Source organism: Eutrema salsugineum, unplaced genomic scaffold, assembly GCF_000478725.1.
Source record: "Eutrema salsugineum unplaced genomic scaffold, Eutsalg1_0 scaffold_14, whole genome shotgun sequence".
Lineage (NCBI taxonomy): Eukaryota > Viridiplantae > Streptophyta > Magnoliopsida > Brassicales > Brassicaceae > Eutrema > Eutrema salsugineum.
Window position 1 is genome coordinate 5512813 of NW_006256877.1, and position 17947 is coordinate 5530759.

A 17947-nucleotide genomic window follows, 5' to 3' on the forward strand; every position below is an offset into this window, starting at 1 on the left:
AATCTTTTTGTAACTTATAAGTATACAAAACTCGATTTAGAGCAAACTCAACACACCCCTTGATTTTTTACTCTAGCATCTCCGTGTTTTTGAATCGATACGTGATTGAAGAACCTCTCACCCAAAACCCTTAGCACACTAGCTCACAAACTCTTACAAGAAATTTGCTCACCCTTTGCTAAGAATTCACTCAGTTGTTTTGAAACCCTTCAAGGTTCTCACACGCCTATTTATACACAATAGGACTTGTGGCTAAACCTATCTGAGACTCTCCTTGGAGATTTCTCCAAATCTTCAACAGAATCTCCTGTTTCTTTATCTTCTCCTAAGATAGAGAAAATTTGATATATTCTCCGAAAATCCTTCAAGATACTCCTGTCCAAGTCAGCTTCTCGTCTCTTGAAGTGTCCAACACGTCCTGCAGCTCCAGCTCAGCTACCAGCTCACCTCCATGTGTGTAGACTGCTCTACAAGTCTTCTCCGTGTCATCTCTTGAGCTAGTTTGACTGCTACACGTGCTGCCACAACTTTGTTTGCAGCTTCAATCTCTCCCTTTTTAGCATATGTGCCTCACAAGTACCTGTCCATAAAAATCGAAGACACACAAACACAAGCCAAAGTACTACACAAACACAAGTTATTCTGAAATGATTCTGATTAACCAAAAGAACTCCAAAAAATGGAGTATCTAGTCTTAACATAAACCAAGTTCAAGGAGAAAAGGAAAAATAACACAAGTCTTTAACTCTCTCTCCTTACTCCTCCCAGAATCAACAGAATTAAAACCCACACAAAAAAATCCAACAACATCCAAAAAACTTCCCCATAAGTCCTGCATCAATCATTTTCAATTTTCTCCCCTGCTTGTGAGCACATATGTTAAAAACAATTCGATGATCAAACAATATAATCAAGTTTAGAACGGGTTTCGACACACATACTTGTCATTTCCTGATGCAGCATGGCCGTGATCACTCACAGATTCTGCAAAGCTACAGATACGTCCTCCAATGCGGTCTGAATATCTTCAGCACTTCCAGGAGCATCTGGCACGTACCTCATGTACACCTCCGGCAGATACAGAGGATTCGAACGCTGCCTTCGAACAGAAATGTGGCTCAGAATCGCGAGACGTTGGAGCTGGTGGAGGCCTCTCTCTCGAGAGTCTTTCTTCTTTTTCCCTTTCGCCTTTTCTACCGTTGCTGCTGCTGCCTCTTTCTTAAGAAACATTTCACCACTGCGAGGATCCTTCTTGTACTTGGTTGGGAAGATCCACATTTCACCATCTTCCGGCTATAAGATGAGCTGTCGTCAGATTATCTTGCTTATCAGACAGGGGAACATGAGCCAGCGATGATCCCCTTTGATTACCTTGCCCAGATCGAGTATCTGTTAAAGCGTTTTTGGGAACATGTTAACGTTGAGTGGTGCAATCAAACTCGGTCTATAAGGTACCTATTCAAATAAGGGTCTAGATTATATTAGAGCAGCGATTGAGGATGAAGACGGTAAACCCGTTATATCCAGGATGAGGTTAAGCAACATTATAATTGCAGGTAACTTTACGAAACTAGTTATTAAGATTTAATCAGTTTAATAATTACTAAAGTATATTCCAAATTAAACATAATTAGTGATTTTGTTTGTTTGCTCATTCCTAGGTACATTTCACGATATGAATCTTCTTGGAGGCTTCTAAAGCTTCCTACATCGTACCAAACCACGACAGTAGTGCAACTTTCGTTTCATTTGCCTGGTAAGCAAATGTGTATATATCACAAAGAAGAGAGCGTTGACCAAGTGTTAAACAAGGCATCGGTAGGGCAGTCACAATTTTTAGCGTGGAAGGAGGCAAACAAAGAATATGCCTTAGCAAAGACGCTAACATATGCAGATTTACCAACCAATTCGTATGGGTCTCAAAGCAGCGGATATGGAAAATACGAAAACAAGGTTTTGCCATAGGCAGGCTTGTGTATCTATCACATTCAGTGAAAGACGCATATCATTTGAGAATTATTCTCAATATAGTAAAGGGGCCTAAGAGTTTTGATGACTTAAAAAAGGTTAAGGGTGTTATATATTCTTCTTTTCGAGAAGCATGCTTTGCGCTTTGTTAGACGATGATAAAGAATACATCGAAGGGATTAAAGAGGCCAGTCTTTGGGGAACTGGAAAGTTTCCTCGTAAGCTTTTTGCTATAATGCTTCTTTCGAGTAGTGTAGCTGTTCCGATCAACGTCTGGAATACTACTTGGCAAATATTAATCGAGGTTTTCTTATATCATCAAAGGCGTGAAAAGAATAAACCAAGTATGATCAATTTAAAATTATAAACTATTTTACAAAAATCACATTATGTTAATTGCTAACATACTTATTGGTTTTCTAGGTCTGGTGTTGACTGAAGCCCAATATAAGAATTTTGGTTTGTCGGATATAGAAAAGTATATGCGTAGAAACGGTCATTCATTATCCGACTATAAAGGAGAGATGCCAGTTCCAGATGATATTGGCAAGTATAAAAAATCAAATCATCTAATCCGTGACGAGAAATCATACGATCGTGAAAAACTCGCAAACGATCATGTCAGGTTGTTTTCAACAATAACCAATGAACAAAAGGATATTTATAGTGAGATAATGGATGCAGTTACAAGAGGTATCGGTGGAGTGTTTTTTGTTTATGGGTATAGTGGGACAGGTAAAACTTACCTGTGGAGGCTTTAAGGTGCTGCTCTTCGTTCTCAAGGAAAAATACTTCTTAATGTTGCATCAAGTGGCATTGCAGCATTGTTATTAGAGGGAGGAAGAACAGCACATTCTCGGTTTGGAATACCCATGGTTGTCAACGAGTATACATTCTGTAATATGAGTTCTGGATCACACCAAGCAGAGTTAATTGAAGCAGCCGATCTTATTATATGGGATGAGGCTCCGATGATGAGCAAGCATTGTTTTGAGGCACTAGATCGGACTATGAGAGATATATTAAAGTGTGAGGAAGTCTTTGGTGGAAAGGTCATTGTTTTGGGAGGTGACTTTTGACAAATACTTCCCGTTATTATCGGAAGCAACAGCTCAGAGACTATATTGGCAACTGTGAATTCGTCTCATATTTGGTCTGATTGCAAAGTTCTGGAACTAAAGACAAACATGAGACTACTTCGTGACGATAGTAATTTTATTAATCAAGAAATAGAAGAATTTGCCAAGTGGATCTTGGATATTGGTGATGGAAAACTAAATATTCATGATACCATAGAAGATGAATTAGATATTCCAGCGGATTTGTTGATAAGGGGAGATGGCATCCTGTGAAAAGAATAGTGTCGGAGATTTATGGTCAATCTTACACAACCACACGTGATCCAGTTTTTTTTTCCAGGAAAGGGCAATACTCAGTCCACAGAATCAGGATGTCGATGTTATCAATGAATTCATGCTATCACAACTCGCAGGTTTTTGTTATATAATTTCTTATAACTCCTTTTAATACGTATTTATATTATAATATATGTTAATACTAAAATAGTTTGAAATGCTTTGATTAGGTGATGAATACGAATACTTTAGTGCCGATAACATTGATACTTCAGACACAAGCAAAATAGACGAAGTCGTCTATACACAGGAGTACCTTAATAGTATAAAGGTCTCGGGGCTGACAAATCATTCTCTCAAGTTAAAGATAGGAGCTCCAATAATGTTGCTTAGGAATATTGATCCTAAGGGTGGTTTGTGTAATGGTACAAGATTGCTTTTTACTAGCTAGGCATGTAATCGAGGCAAGCCATATCACCAGGAAGAAAATAGGTAAAAGGGTTATCTTACCTAGAATGTTTGTTTCACCACCGGAAGGCAGGTTTCCTTTTAGAATGCGTCGGAGGCAGTTTCACATTACCATAGCTTTTGCTATGACTATAAACAAAAGCCAGGGTCAGACTCTACAAAAAGTGGGATTATATTTACCAAAGCCAGTATTCTCTCACGGTCAACTTGATGTCGCCGTGTCTAGGATTACAACGCGTCAAGGGTTGAAGATTCTTATTACAAATAAGAACGAAAAAGCATAGAAGAAGACAATGAACATTGTTTACAAAGATGTGTTTGAGAACATGTTTAGAAACTCGCGTTTATTTTGAACAGGTTATTTTGTTTGCTACTAAGAGTTTGTTTTAGTTTATATTAGACATAAGTTATGAGATTTTGGCAGTTATTAGTTGATTGAGAAAATGGAGAAGACGATGGAAAGTTTGTTATGGGAAAAGATATTTTCTCATTAGATTGTTGAATCTGATCTGGTTACACTTATATACAATTGCTAAATTTTGAACCGATCTAAACCAAACTAATTACAATTAATTTACAATGTCGAACCAGCTAAAGGAAACCGGAACAACAGAATAAACCAATCCACTCCAATAAGCCCCCTCAAGATGTAGTTTCGAAAATGTTGAGAATGCTCATCTTGGATTTTAGATAGTCAAATTGATGAGGGAAGAGTGGTTTGGTGAGAATATCAGCTACCTGATCTTCAGTACGCAAATGTAGAGTCTTAAGAAGCCCTCTGTCCAGTCTTTCACGAACCGCATGGCAATCTTTCTTGATGTATTTAGTTCTCTCGTGAAAGACCGGTTGGTAGCAATGTTTATGGCTGCAGTACTATCAGAAAATAACACCGATGTAGGTATCTGGATCCGCAAATCAACGAGCAATTTCTCTGGCCAAGTGATTTCCCAAGAAGCTAGAGACAGAGCACGGTATTCCGCTCCCGCAGATGAGTGTGATACCGTGTCCTGTTTCTTAGATTTTCAAGAGATTGTTGATATGTGAATATCGACAAGGGGTAAAACAGTACTTTAGATCGGTAAACTCGGTTTTATTAGATCGAATCGGGAGAATACAACTGAGTTCGGTTATCGAGTAAATAATAACGAACTAAGACTTTATGAAACTAAGAATCTAGCGTAATGAGTTCTCAGTCTCTAAGTCTTCTCTGGAATATCTTGTGTTCTCTGGTGTCGATTCATCTCCCTTTATATATATCCTCTGAGTCGGTCTTCAAGCACATCTTCGGCGATATGGGACCGAGAGGACTTTCCTTTTCTCTCGGTTCCTTTCCTTTTCTCGTGCTCATTTCCTTTTTCCATTAGGAAACTTTCCTATTTTCGACCGAACTCGGGGAACCTCTCTGTTCCTTCGAGAAGCTTCTCGCCGACCTCGGCCTAATGAGCTGCGTTTGGCCCAAGGTTTTACTAGGCCCAGTCTTCCCGGTACATTCTTTCGTAAACCGGGCTTATGTCACGCCGATCTCGGTTTGTACCGGAGAAAACCGGGGTGCGGTTTTCACCTCCAACAGTTAGCCCCCCCCCCTCAGTTCGATGAAAGGAAGTGGCTTTAGTCGAACTCATTTGATTCAAAGTAAGTCACAAACTAAGATCGGTAACTGCAATCGATTCGCATTCCCGGACGTTTCGCACCCTATCTTCAATGAGGCGCGTGAATTCCGGGATTTTCGCGAAAATCGAGGAACCCACGATTCCCACTATTTATAAGGGAAAAACTTCTTCTCTCATTCATTACTCTCGTTCAAGCATATATAAGGTACGCTGCTCTCCCTTCTCTCTAGATTTTTGTTTCTCTCTCTAGTTTTTATTCGTAGTTCTCTCTCATTTCTTCAACTTTCGCCGCCGCAAACCCTCGATTTTTCCGATCAATCTTCAAACTTCCCGATCAATCTTCAATCTTTTCCGGTTGATCTTCAAACTGTTCTTCATCCTTCTTAGATCTCCTTCGAATCTACTTTTCCGAGCTCAAAATGTCTTCCAGTTCTTCAATTAACTCTTCTTCTAACCAAATCCTTCCGGAGGATCGCCGCAAATCCTCGGAGCCGAGCTCTTCCTCCTCAAACCCTCATTTATCGAATTCGTCTCAGGGAGAAAGCAATCCCCCACAACTAGTTCGCAAGAACTCTAGGTCTGTTGACGCGAGCAGCAGCCGTACTAGACCTAGAGTCGAAGCTACCGAGCAGTTGGTGACAGAAACTCGCGAGACGGAAGCTCGTGCTGGACCGAACGCTGGTGGTATCGACCACGAGATCGAGGAGGTCGAAGAACCTGAAGAGGATAATCAGGAAGAGAACGCCACCGAAGCAGAAGTTGTCGAAGACAACCTCGAAGTGGTGCACCACGCTTCACCACCGCTCCCAAGACGGAGGATCGTTCGCCCCAACAACGTGCCATCTTCTTCCGTGAGCCCGGGTGCTGTTCAGGCCGTGCTCGAAGAAAATGGGCTCTCAGACCAAATTGCTTTTATAATTCCCAAAGCTGGAGATCGGTCGTGGGACGTGCCCGAAGGCTTCCTCTGCGTCTACTTGACCTATTTCACGCAGTGCGGGCTCTCACTTCCTATCCCCTCTCGTCTCCTCGGATACTGCAATCGGCGTGGTGTAGCTCTCACTCAGGTGATGCCAGCCTCGGTAACGAACTACGTAGGGTTCGTTACCTTATGTGATGAGCTCGGTGAGATCCCCTCCAGTCGATTGTTTGAGGACTTCTTCTCGGTGAACATCCACAAATCCAAGGAGTGGTTCTTCGCTGCAAACGCTAAGCCGAAGAAGAACATAGTTACTGGGCCTAAACCCAGTAAATTCAACGACTGGGAATCTTTATATTTCTATCTCGAGATGAACGATCTCACCGTCAGCAACTCTGACATCCCAACTCAATCGGAGTGGAAGATTCCGATCGGTAAATTAGATGATCTCATACTTAGTTAAATTCTGACTACATTGCTCGCTAACTTTATTTCGTTCCGTCTTTGCAGGTCGTCATCTCCCAAGTCTTATTCTCAACTCTGGTCTTACATCCGAGTTCGAAGCTGCTTTTAGTGAGGCCGGCAAGCGTCGTTGGCCCGAAGTTTGGGAAGAAATCCTTCAACGTCGTTCTAAGAAAGCAGGTTCGTCTGTTGAGTTTTTTTTCTTATTCCTTATCTTGAATTTATTCCGAACTCCCTCTTAATATTTTTCCCTTGTAGGTTCCGTCCGAGAGCCAAAGCCACGGAAGCCAAAAGCTAGAGCTAACAAGCCCCGAGCTGCTCCAAGACGAAAGGCGCCTAAGTCGCAAGCCAAACGCACACGAACTGCCAGGATGCTTTCGCTGGTGAGATCCCAACTTTGTTTGACGAAGAGGAGCCGAACGTCACCGATCCGACCCCCATCCCTGCTATTGAAGGGACCAATGAGCAGCCGGAAGAGCTGCCGCCTGCTGCGAACTCACCTGACCAAGCCGGTCAGAAGAAGCTGAAGAAGAAGAAGTCTTCAAAGAAGATTAAGAAGATTGAAGACTCTTCTCGGGCGCAGGACGCTCCCGCTGAGCTCGAGGCGCCAACGGCTGTGGCGTCAGACCTCGCTCTTTCTCAAGATCGAGCTGAGGCTTCTCATTCTCGAAAGAGACAAGCCGGAGACCGCGCCGAAGGTTCTCCAGAGCAAGAGCCAGCGAAGAGGGCTAAAGTCTGTTTTGACTATGATGAGGAGACTCCTTTTGAGGAGAACATTGATGCCTGCGCCGAGCTCTACCATAAGATCTCTTCTCAGGTTCCGAGTCTGCCGGCAGTTACCGAGCTCCGCTTCCCCGTACAACTGCTGTGGTAACTTTCTGATTCCACTTCTCATTTTATTATTTTCTTTAAGTATGAGTTCTAACTCATGCTTTATTTCATGTAGCTCGCCAGTCAGACCAACAACTTGGTCGCAGCGTATGAAGTCACGCTGTACGACGAACAGGTTAGGGTTGCCGAGCTACAGAAGAGGGGGACTAAACAGAATTTTCAGTCTTAGATCGGACTTCGGATAGATCGAATCAACATGACAGATCAGACCAACATTCACGAAGAAGGAAACCCTCTCGGTGGAGAGAACACTAACGCCCCAACAGACAGGGAGGAGGAACTCCTGGAGAAAACGCTGGAACTGTAGCCGGCCAAACCCCCGCAGCTGTAGGAGGTTATGGAACCGAATTGCTACTCCAAGTGTTCAACGCCCAGTTCGAGGCCATTAACAAAAGGAGCGAGGAACGTTTCAGTCAGATGGCGGCACAAATCGCACGAACTCCCCTTCGAGTTCAGAACATCATTGACGATCTTAATACTGACGGATATCCAGCCGTAACTGTGAGGTCTACCGCAGTCGGATCGGCGAATGTACCAGCATCAGATTTGAGCCGAGACGCCGAGTTCGAAGCAATGAAGGCACAACTCCGCGAGATTACTTCGAAGATACATCAAGCAACAAGCGCGGCTCCGGAGATCGAACGCGTCATTCAGGAAACACAGAAATTGAAGATAAAGATCTATGAAGGCAATACCGACCCCAGCACTTTTTGACATCGTTCGACATCTGCATGAATCGCTACCAGTTCAAATCTGCCGAGGAGAGAGATGCAGTTCAGTGCCAACTATTTGTGGAAAGTCTGGGAGGAGTAGCTCTCGACTTGTTCTCACGACTCGAAGCCAATTCCATCGATAACTACAAGGAGTTAACGACGGCCTTCGTCAAGCACTTCTCCATGTTCATCGGACAAAACACCAAGAACTCCGAGCTCTGGCAAATAGCCCAAGGACCAAGCGAGAGCCTTCGCGATTTCATCCAGCGCTTCAAGACGATCGTAGCTAATTGTACGATCAGCGATGAAGCCGCTCTTTTATGCCTTCAGAAAGAAGCTCGGATAAAGACTAGCTTCCAAAGCGCGATCACGCATAACCCTCCGCAGACATTAGAGGATGCACTACACCGAGCTAATACTTACATCGCCGAAGAAGAAGAAGAGGCCGCTTATGAGCAAAGTTACTCGACCAAACAACCCGAACGTTCAAAAGCAACGACTAACGAGCCACAGTCAGGATACGGCCGAGGGTATGAGAATCGTAAAAAGTTCTACGCTAACGCTATCGAACAACCGACCAAACAGTGGAACAATAAGTGGGTCCGCGGTGAAGAAGATCAGGACGAGTCTTTGTTCTGCGAATTCCATAACCGTAGAGGACATAGCACCGAAGAATGCAGACACTTGCGAGAATATCTACTCGGCCAATACCGAAAGGGGCCGATCTCAGTTGATGATCTCCGCCGCTTAAACGCGCCAGGAACAGTGGACAGACCTCGATCGACGATCTCCGTCGTTCAAACATGCCTTGACTGAATAATGCACAGCTCGAGAACGCCCTCACTAAGGATCCACCAACCCCACCAGCTTTACCGACGCTACCAACTTTACCGGCGTTACCACCACCGCCACCGAATCCGCCTGCTTTGCCCGAACAACAGAAACGCAATCGCGATGACCGAGCACAAGAGAACCATGCTCCCGAAGCAAGGAAACGCGTCAACATGATCATGGGAGCCATCGAGGCTTGCAGCTACTCGGTTCGAGCTATCAAGGAGTACAGTAGACAGGCCGCCAACGTGCCCAAAGTTCCGCACGATCCGCCGAAGGGAACGCTTTTGGTATTTACCGAGGCCGACACAATCGGGTTGCACAAACCGCATAACGACGCCCTCGTCGTTGAACTACTTCTCGACGACGTCGAAGTTAGCCGTATTCTGGTCGATACAGGCAGTTCGGTCAACATTATCTTCAAGGAAGCGCTTGATCAACTCGATTTATCATCAGATAGGATCGAGCCTTTTATCGAGCCACTTACAGGTTTCGGTGGAGAACGTTGCATGACGGTTGGCATGGTAAATATCCCAATCTACCTCGGTGGAGTCGCAAAGATGACCCAGTTCCTCATCCTCGACAAACCGGTGATCTACAACGCTATTCTCGGTAGGCCTTGGTTACACGCAATGAAGGCGGTCGCTTCGACGTACCATCAATGCCTGAAGTTCCCGACTCCCGACGGTGTCTACACTCCCCGAGGAAACCAAGCCGTCGCTCGATCATGCTACATAAACGAATGCAAACTTCATTCGGCCAACCAAGCTTGTGTCATCAGTTCGTTAGGACCGACGAACGAGCTCGTCGTCCAGCAGACAAAACCTAAGCAGGAGTCGATCGTTCAAGTTTGCATCGACGAGCTAAAGCCAGAGCGTCAAGTCGGAATCGGCGCCGAACTCGACCCACACATCCGCGAGCCACTCATTCACTTTCTGAAACAGCATTCGTCAACCTTCGCTTGGTCGGTAGAAGATATGCCTGGGATCGATCCACAGATCGCGTGTCATGAGCTCAACATCGATCCGACGTATAAGCCAATCAAGCAGAAACGCCGAAAGCTCGGACCAGAGAAGGCACAGGCCGTCAACGATGAGGTCGAGTGGTTGCTCAAAGCAGGATCCATCACCGAAGTCAAATATCCTGATTGGTTAGCAAACCCCGTAGTCGTCAAGAAGAAGAATGGTAAATGGAGGATCTGCGTCGACTTTACCGATCTCAATAAGGCATGTCCGAAAGATAGTTTTCCTTTGCCTCATATCGACCGCCTCGTGGAAGCAACTGCCGGGAACGAGCTACTCTCGTTTATGGACGCATTCTCTGGATACAATCAGATCCTTATGCATCCGCAAGATCGGGAAAAGACATCGTTCATCACGGACCGCGGCATATACTGCTATAAGGTCATGCCTTTTGGCCTGAAGAATGCTGGAGCAACATACCAACGACTGGTGAATCGGATGTTCGCAAGCCAGCTCGGGCGGACTATGGAAGTTTACATTGACGACATGCTCGTGAAATCGCTCGTCGCTTCCCATCACGTCGGTCAACTTCGCACATGCGTCGATATTTTGGATCAGTATGGCATGAAGCTTAATCCCATTAAGTGTACGTTCGGCGTAACATCTGGAGAGTTCCTCGGATACATAGTCACACGGCGAGGCATTGAAGCTAATCCAAAACAGATTGCAGCCATACTCGAGCTCCCGTCTCCGACAACCAAACGCGAAGTTCAGCGACTCACCGGACGTATTGCAGCACTGAATCGATTTATATCTAGATCGACAGACAAGTGCCTACCTTTCTACCAACTTCTTCGCGGTAACAAACATCTCGAGTGGAATGAGAAGTGCAAAGAAGCTTTTGCCGAACTAAAGAAATACTTGTCCAAACCTGAAACCGGCGAGACACTTTACCTCTACATCGCAATTTTGGAGTTCGCGGTCAGCAGCGTTCTGGTTCGAGAAGATCGTGGCGAGCAAAAGCCAATTTTCTACACAAGTAAATCCTTTGATGGGTCAGAATATCGTTACCCGACCTTGGAGAAATTCGCCTTTGCCGTGGTTATTTCCGCAAGGAAGTTACGCCCGTTCTTCCAGTCTCACTCGATCGTTGTCCTAACCGATTACCCTCTTCGCACTTTCCTTCACAGCCCAAGTCAATCCGGACGACTCGCCAAGTGGGCCATTGAACGTAGCGAGTACGACATCGAATACCGAGGAAGAACTGCAACGAAGTCTCAAGTCCTGGCGGATTTCTTGGTCGAGCTCCCACCTGAGCTCGTCGAAGCTAATCCGGTCATACACCCCTGGATTCTCCACGCCGATGGCTCCTCATCCCATAAAGGATCCGGCGTCGGGATTCGTCTCAAATCCCCCGAAGGAGAGGTTATCGAACAATGATTCCGTCTTGGCTTCCCGGCGTCCAACAATGAAGCCGAATACGAAGCATTGATTGCCGGACTACGACTTGCCAAAAATATTGGTGCCGAGCACGTACACGCTTACTGCGACTCTCAACTTGTGGCTAACCAATTTCACGGCGAATACGAGGCCAAGAATGATCGCATGGACGCGTACCTCAAAGCTCTTAAGGATGTTGCTTCGGAGTTCTCAACCTTCAAGCTTACAAAGATACCTCGTGATGAGAATGCGACCGCCGACGCCTTAGCCGCTCTCGCGACTAATTCTGATCCCGATCTTCGGCGAACTATCCCAATCGCGGCAATTGAACGACCAAGTATCGAGCCTGCCCCGAACTGCAACATCATTACACGACGACGTGATTACAAAGCCCAAGCCAATCTCGCTCCACCCCTCACCCGAAAGACGAAACCCAGAGAAGTCGTCACCGATCTCGACAACAACACGGACGAACAACCTGATGATAATTCCGATCTCGAAGACGAGTCCGAGGGCCAACATGTTCCAATCGATATCGAGGCCAAAGGTGAAGACGAGCCCGAAGATTGGACCTTAGAAATTGTGGGATACATTGGAGACGGAACGGTCCCCGCGGATAAATGGGCAGCTCGGCGCCTTAAGGCTCGTGCAGCTCGATACATGGTCATTAAGGGTACTCTTCTCAGATGGGATGCGTCCGGTGTACTCTTGACTTGCGTTCACGGCAACGACATCATGGAAGTAATGCAGAAAGTACATGAAGGAGAAGGAGGAAATCACTCCGGAGCTCGGTCTTTGGCGTTCAAGATCAAAAAAGCTGGCTATTACTGGCCTACTATGCTTTCTGACTGCGAAAAGTATACAGCACGCTGCGAGAAGTGCCAACATCATGGCCCGATGATCAATCTTCCTACCGAGCTCTTGATGACCTCGACCGCACCATATCCTTTCATGCGCTGGGCAATGGACATCATCGGTCCTTTTCGCCGGTCTACGACTCAGAAGCAGTACGTTTTGGTCGTCACGGACTACTTCACCAAATGGGTCGAAGCCGAGGCGTACCCCGAGATTCATGGAATCGATGTTAAGAAGGTCGTCTGGAAGTTCATCATCTGCTGACACGGAGTCCCGTACGAGATCGTTACGGACAATGGAACCCAGTTCACTTCGATAATTTTCACAGATTTTTGTGCCAAGTGGAAAATCCGACTAAGCTTTTCCACCCCGCGATACCCACAAGGGAACGGACAAGCCGAAGCCACGAACAAAACCATTATCGATGGCCTGAAGAAGCGACTCGATACCGCTAAGGGAACTTGGGCGGACGAACTCGATGGTGTCTTGTGGTCTCACCGAACTACACCACGATGTTCGACTGGTCAGTCACCATTCTTCCTTGCGTATGGTACAGAAGCTATGTGTCCAGCCGAACTCAACGTCCCAAGTATTCGCCGAACCATGCTCACCCAGCAACCCGACGCGAATAACGACATGATGCTCGACACAATCGACTTAGTCGAAGAACATCGCGAACGAGCATTACTCCGGATACAAAACTACCAACAACTGACAGCTCGTTACTATAACAAGAAGGTTAAAGGCCGTCACTTTGAAGATGGCGATCTCGTACTTCGCAAGGTCTATCAGAACACAGAAGAAAAGAACGCAGGGAAACTCAGCGCGAACTGGGAAGGCCCATACCAAGTGATGAAGGTTGTTAAGCCCGGCGTTTATCAACCCATGAAGTTAGACGGAACTCCGATCCCACGATCTTGGAACTCGATGCATCTCAAACGATACTACTATTAGTTCGTTACGAACCGATCAAAAAAAAAAAAAAAAAAACCTCCGAACTACTTAGTCGGAGCAAAAAATACTTTTGTACTTAGAACTACGAATGGCTTGATCCCTTTAAAGGGTACGTAGGCAGCTCGTTACCGAGTCCAGCTATAACATCAATAAAGTTTTATTAAGTCAAAAAACGTCTAAGTTCTAGTTCGGAAATCACAAGATACCGAACTCCTTGTTTTTACATCGACTTCCTGGCCAGTTGTTCGATAGCATTCCACATGAATGCAAACTTAAAAAGCCGAGATCCGTCTCGCAAGCACCCACATGGTGCCGTGGTAAAACCACATATCAAAAGCCGGGGCCAGTCCCGCAATTAAATTTCTAAGTCACCAAGAACAATAAGCCGAGCACATCTCGCATACTTAGGTTCGACTTGGAAAAACCTTGAACTCGTTTCGTGCGCTTACAGGAGTTCGATTTAATTCACTCTTCCAGTATGAAACGATTCACTTGGGTTCCCCTCAGATTCAAACGCTCGCACAATAAGCCAAACTCCTCAGATTCGCACTGTAAGCCGAGTTCACAACACTCGCAAAACGTAAGCCGAATTATCGCAATTCGCTATCAAAAGACGAAATTATGTTCAAAACATCATCTAATATGTACCGATTTAGTACTTAGGTATTATCCGATAAAATAAAGACAAAGTTCAAATTAGGTACCGATCTACTACTTAAAAGATTTTTTCTAAGTCATCAAGATAAGAAAGAAGAAGAACGAGCATATAATTAAAAGCCTCCCGAGAGGCAAATAAGTTCAAGAACCCACCAAGGGTTCGGAAATAAAAATATTACAAAGCAAAATAAACCCATGAAAGGGCAAGCGAGTTCAAGAAAGAGAAGAAATAGAAAGAGACTAAGCGGTCTTTGAGGTTGCAGCCTGATCGGCGTTCAGCATGTCCTCGTTCGATCCAAATTGCTCACCCCTCGCAGGATCTTGCTCGCTCTGGGTCACAGCCACGACCGGGATATCATCTTCTTCCGCGAACGGAGTCATCCGCTTATCCTCCTCGGTGAGAACGCAAGCATCGATTGAACAAAAGTCTTCCAACGCCTTAGCGTGCTTTGCCTCGATGTCGGCAACCATCTATGGCGGGACCTCGTACAAGGCTTTCTGCTTAATGAAGCCAAGAACTCCAGTAAGCTGGTTAACCACCAAGTAAGGCTTGCGGGCTCGATCTGCGTCGTCCAAGCTGCGGATCACCTTCTCCAAGCGTTCGCAAGCCTGTGCGTGAACGCTCCTAGCTCGACCCTTCCAGTGGGTCACCAAGGCCCGAAGCCGCTCCCGATCTTTCTCGAACTCCTGAGCAAGCATGTTTTGAGCCTCGGTCAGCTCTTTTCTCACCGCTTTCAGCTCGGCACTCTCTTGCTTCAGCAGTTCAACCGAAGAATGGAGAGTGTCGTTGATTTGGAGTTCGGTGGCTAGACGCTCTTCCGCTTTGGAGACCCTCTCCTGTAGCTCGGCAACCCAAACCTGTTCGTCGTACAGCGCGACTTCATACGCTGCGACCAAGTTGTTGGTCTGACTGGCGAGCTACATGAAATAAAGCATGAGTTAGAACTCATACTTAAAGAAAATAATAAAATGAGAAGTGGAATCAGAAAGTTACCACAGCAGTTGTACGTGCGATCCCTTTGTACATACTGGGGAAGCAGAGCTCGGTAACTGCCGGCAGACTCGGAACCTGAGAAGAGATCTTATGGTAGAGCTCGGCGCAGGCATCGATGTCTCCTCAAAAGCAGTCTCCTCATCATAGTCAAAACAGACTTTAGCCCTCTTCGCTGGCTCTGGCTCTGGAGAACCTTTGGTGCGGTCTCCGGCTTGTCTCTTTCGAGAATGAGAAGCCTCAGCTCGATCTTGAGAAAGAGCGAGGTCTGACGCCACAGCCGTTGGCGCCTCGAGCTCAGCGGGAGCGTCCTGCGCCCGAGAAGAGTCTTCAATCTTCTTAATCTTCTTTGAAGACTTCTTCTTCTTCAGCTTCTTCTGACCGGCTTGGTCAGGTGAGTTCGCAGCAGGCGGCAGCTCTTCCGGCTGCTCATTGGCCCCTTCCTGGCGCGCCAATTGTTGATATGTGAATATCGATAAGGGGTAAAACAGTACTTTAGATCGGTAAACTCGGTTTTATTAGATCGAATCGGGAGAATACAACTGAGTTCGGTTATCGAGTAAATAATAACGAACTAAGACTTTATGAAACTAAGAATCTAGCGTAATGAGTTCTCAGTCACTAAGTCTTCTCTGGAATATCTTGTGTTCTCTGCTGTCGATTCATCTCCGTTTATATATATCCTCTGAGTCGGTCTTCAAGCACATCTTTGGCGATATGGGACCGAGAGGACTTTCTTTTTCTCTCGGTTCCTTTCCTTTTCTCGTGCTCATTTCTTTTTTCCGTTAAGAAACTTTCCTATTTTCGACCGAACTCGGGGAACCTCTCTGTTCCTTCGAGAAGCTTCTCGCCGACCTCGGCCTAATGAGCTGCGTTCGGCCCAAGGTTTTACTAGGCCCAGTCTTCCCGGTACATTTCTTCATAAACCGGGCTTATGTCACGCCGATCTCGGTTTGTACCGGAGAAAACCGGGGTGCGGTTTTCACCTCCAACAGAGATCAAGGAGGATCCCAAAAACATATACAAACCAGTAGTTGATCGTCTGCTGTCTTGACAAGCAGCCCAATCAGAGTCTGCAAAACCATTGAGATTAAGATCAGAACCCGCAGAGTAGAACAGCCTTTGGCCAACTGTCCCTTTAATGTATTGCAGAACCCTGTAAACAGCTTTGAGGTGAGTAGTGCGGGGAGCAGACGAAAATTGGCACAGCTTATTTACAGCAAAGGTGATATCTGGCCTTGTTATGGTTAGATACATCAAACAGCCTACAAGACTTCGAAACATCTCTTTGTTAGGAAGTAAATCTCCATCTTCTTTAGAGATCTTGAGGTTTGGAACCATCAGTGTAGAAACAGGTTTGCAACCAAGCATTCCAACTGATGTAAGAATCTCCAATGCATATTTTCGTTGACATAAAGAGATTCTTGCAGAGTTGCGAGCTATTTCCAAACCCAAAAAATATTTCAGATTCCCCAAATCACGAAGCTTAAAACAACCTTTCAGTGCTTTAGTTAGGCGAGATGCAGAATCAGTATCAGTGCTTGCAATAACAATGTCATCAACGTATACTAGCACTGCAAGAAAGTTTCCATCATCACAGTCTTTAACAAACAAAGTGTGATCACCATCACCCTTAGTGAATTCCAATGTAAGCAAAGCCGATGAAAACTTCTTGTACCATTGCCTCGAAGCCTGTTTCAAGCCATAAATTGACTTCTTGAGGCATAAAACAGCATTACGAGGCAAAGAGGCCCCTTTCCTGTCAGCGTATCCATCTGGAAGTTTCATGAAAACCTCTTCTTCCAAGTCTCCATTGATAAAAGCATTAGAAACATCCAACTGAGTGAGATACCATTGCTTCAAAGCAGATACCTTCAATAAGAGTTTCACGGTAGTGAGTTTGGCAACTGGGGAAAATGTTTCAGTGTAGTCCAATCCCTCTTTCTGAATTAAATCATTTGCAACCAGCCGTGCTTTATACCTTTCCAGACTACCATCTGCATGAAACTTCACTGTGAAAACCCATTTACAACCCACTGGTTTCTTTCCTGGAGGCAGAGATGTAACTTCCCAAGTTTAAGTTGATTCCATAGCATCAAATTCCTTATCAACAGCGTCACACCACTCTTTGGATTCCTTTGCCTGAGTATACAAATGAGATATAGGTATTTTGGTGATAGGAGAGATAAGTAGGAGTTATCTTCTCATAAGATAAGGACGAAGATATGGGATATTCAGTGTTGGATTCAAGAGAATAACAATGGTAATCTTGGCGGTGGGCAGGGAGTTTTCTGGGTCGAGTGTTTAAAACTGAGTTTGGTAATGGGGAAGGAGTAGAAATTTCAGGTGGTGATGTACGAGATGTAATATCTGAGGACAAAGAGACTCGTGGTGTGAAAAATTCCATGGACTGTTCCGAAGCTGGGCCTTGAAGCATAGGGAAAATGGTTTCATGAAACACCACATTCCTGGAAATGAAGACTTGATGACTTTCCAAATCCATAATCGTATACCCTTTATAGCCAGCCGGATATCCCAAGAACACACAAACACGAGCTCTTGGCTGAAATTTGTGCCTCTGTTTGGGAGAAGTAGACCCATAACATAGACAGCCAAAAGTTCTGATTCGATCATAAGTAGGAGCTTTACCAGTTAGAATCTCCAATGGAGTTTTGTTGGAGAGCAATGGTGAAGGAGTCCGATTGATCAGGAAGACAGCAGTGAGAATTCATTCTCCCCATAGTGACAAAGCAACTCCGGATTGAAACATAAAAGCTCTTGCCACATTCAATATGTGTTGATGTTTTCTTTCCACTACTGAGTTTTGTTCAGGTGTCTCTGGACATGCATGAAAAGATGTAATACCCTTTTGTT

The 17947-nt window shown here is 45.3% G+C and overlaps 1 protein-coding gene across 1 annotated transcript; it reads left to right on the forward strand.

Annotated features, from left to right (window-relative positions):
• Positions 1 to 8401: 8401 nt before the first annotated feature.
• Positions 8402 to 11616, forward strand: LOC112088409. The gene is made up of 2 exons (XM_024158683.1): positions 8402 to 9148; positions 9211 to 11616. The coding sequence occupies exons 1-2, from the start codon at positions 8402 to 8404 to the stop codon at positions 11614 to 11616; spliced, it is 3153 nt and encodes a 1050-aa protein (XP_024014451.1).
• The last annotated feature ends 6331 nt before the right edge of the window (positions 11617 to 17947 follow it).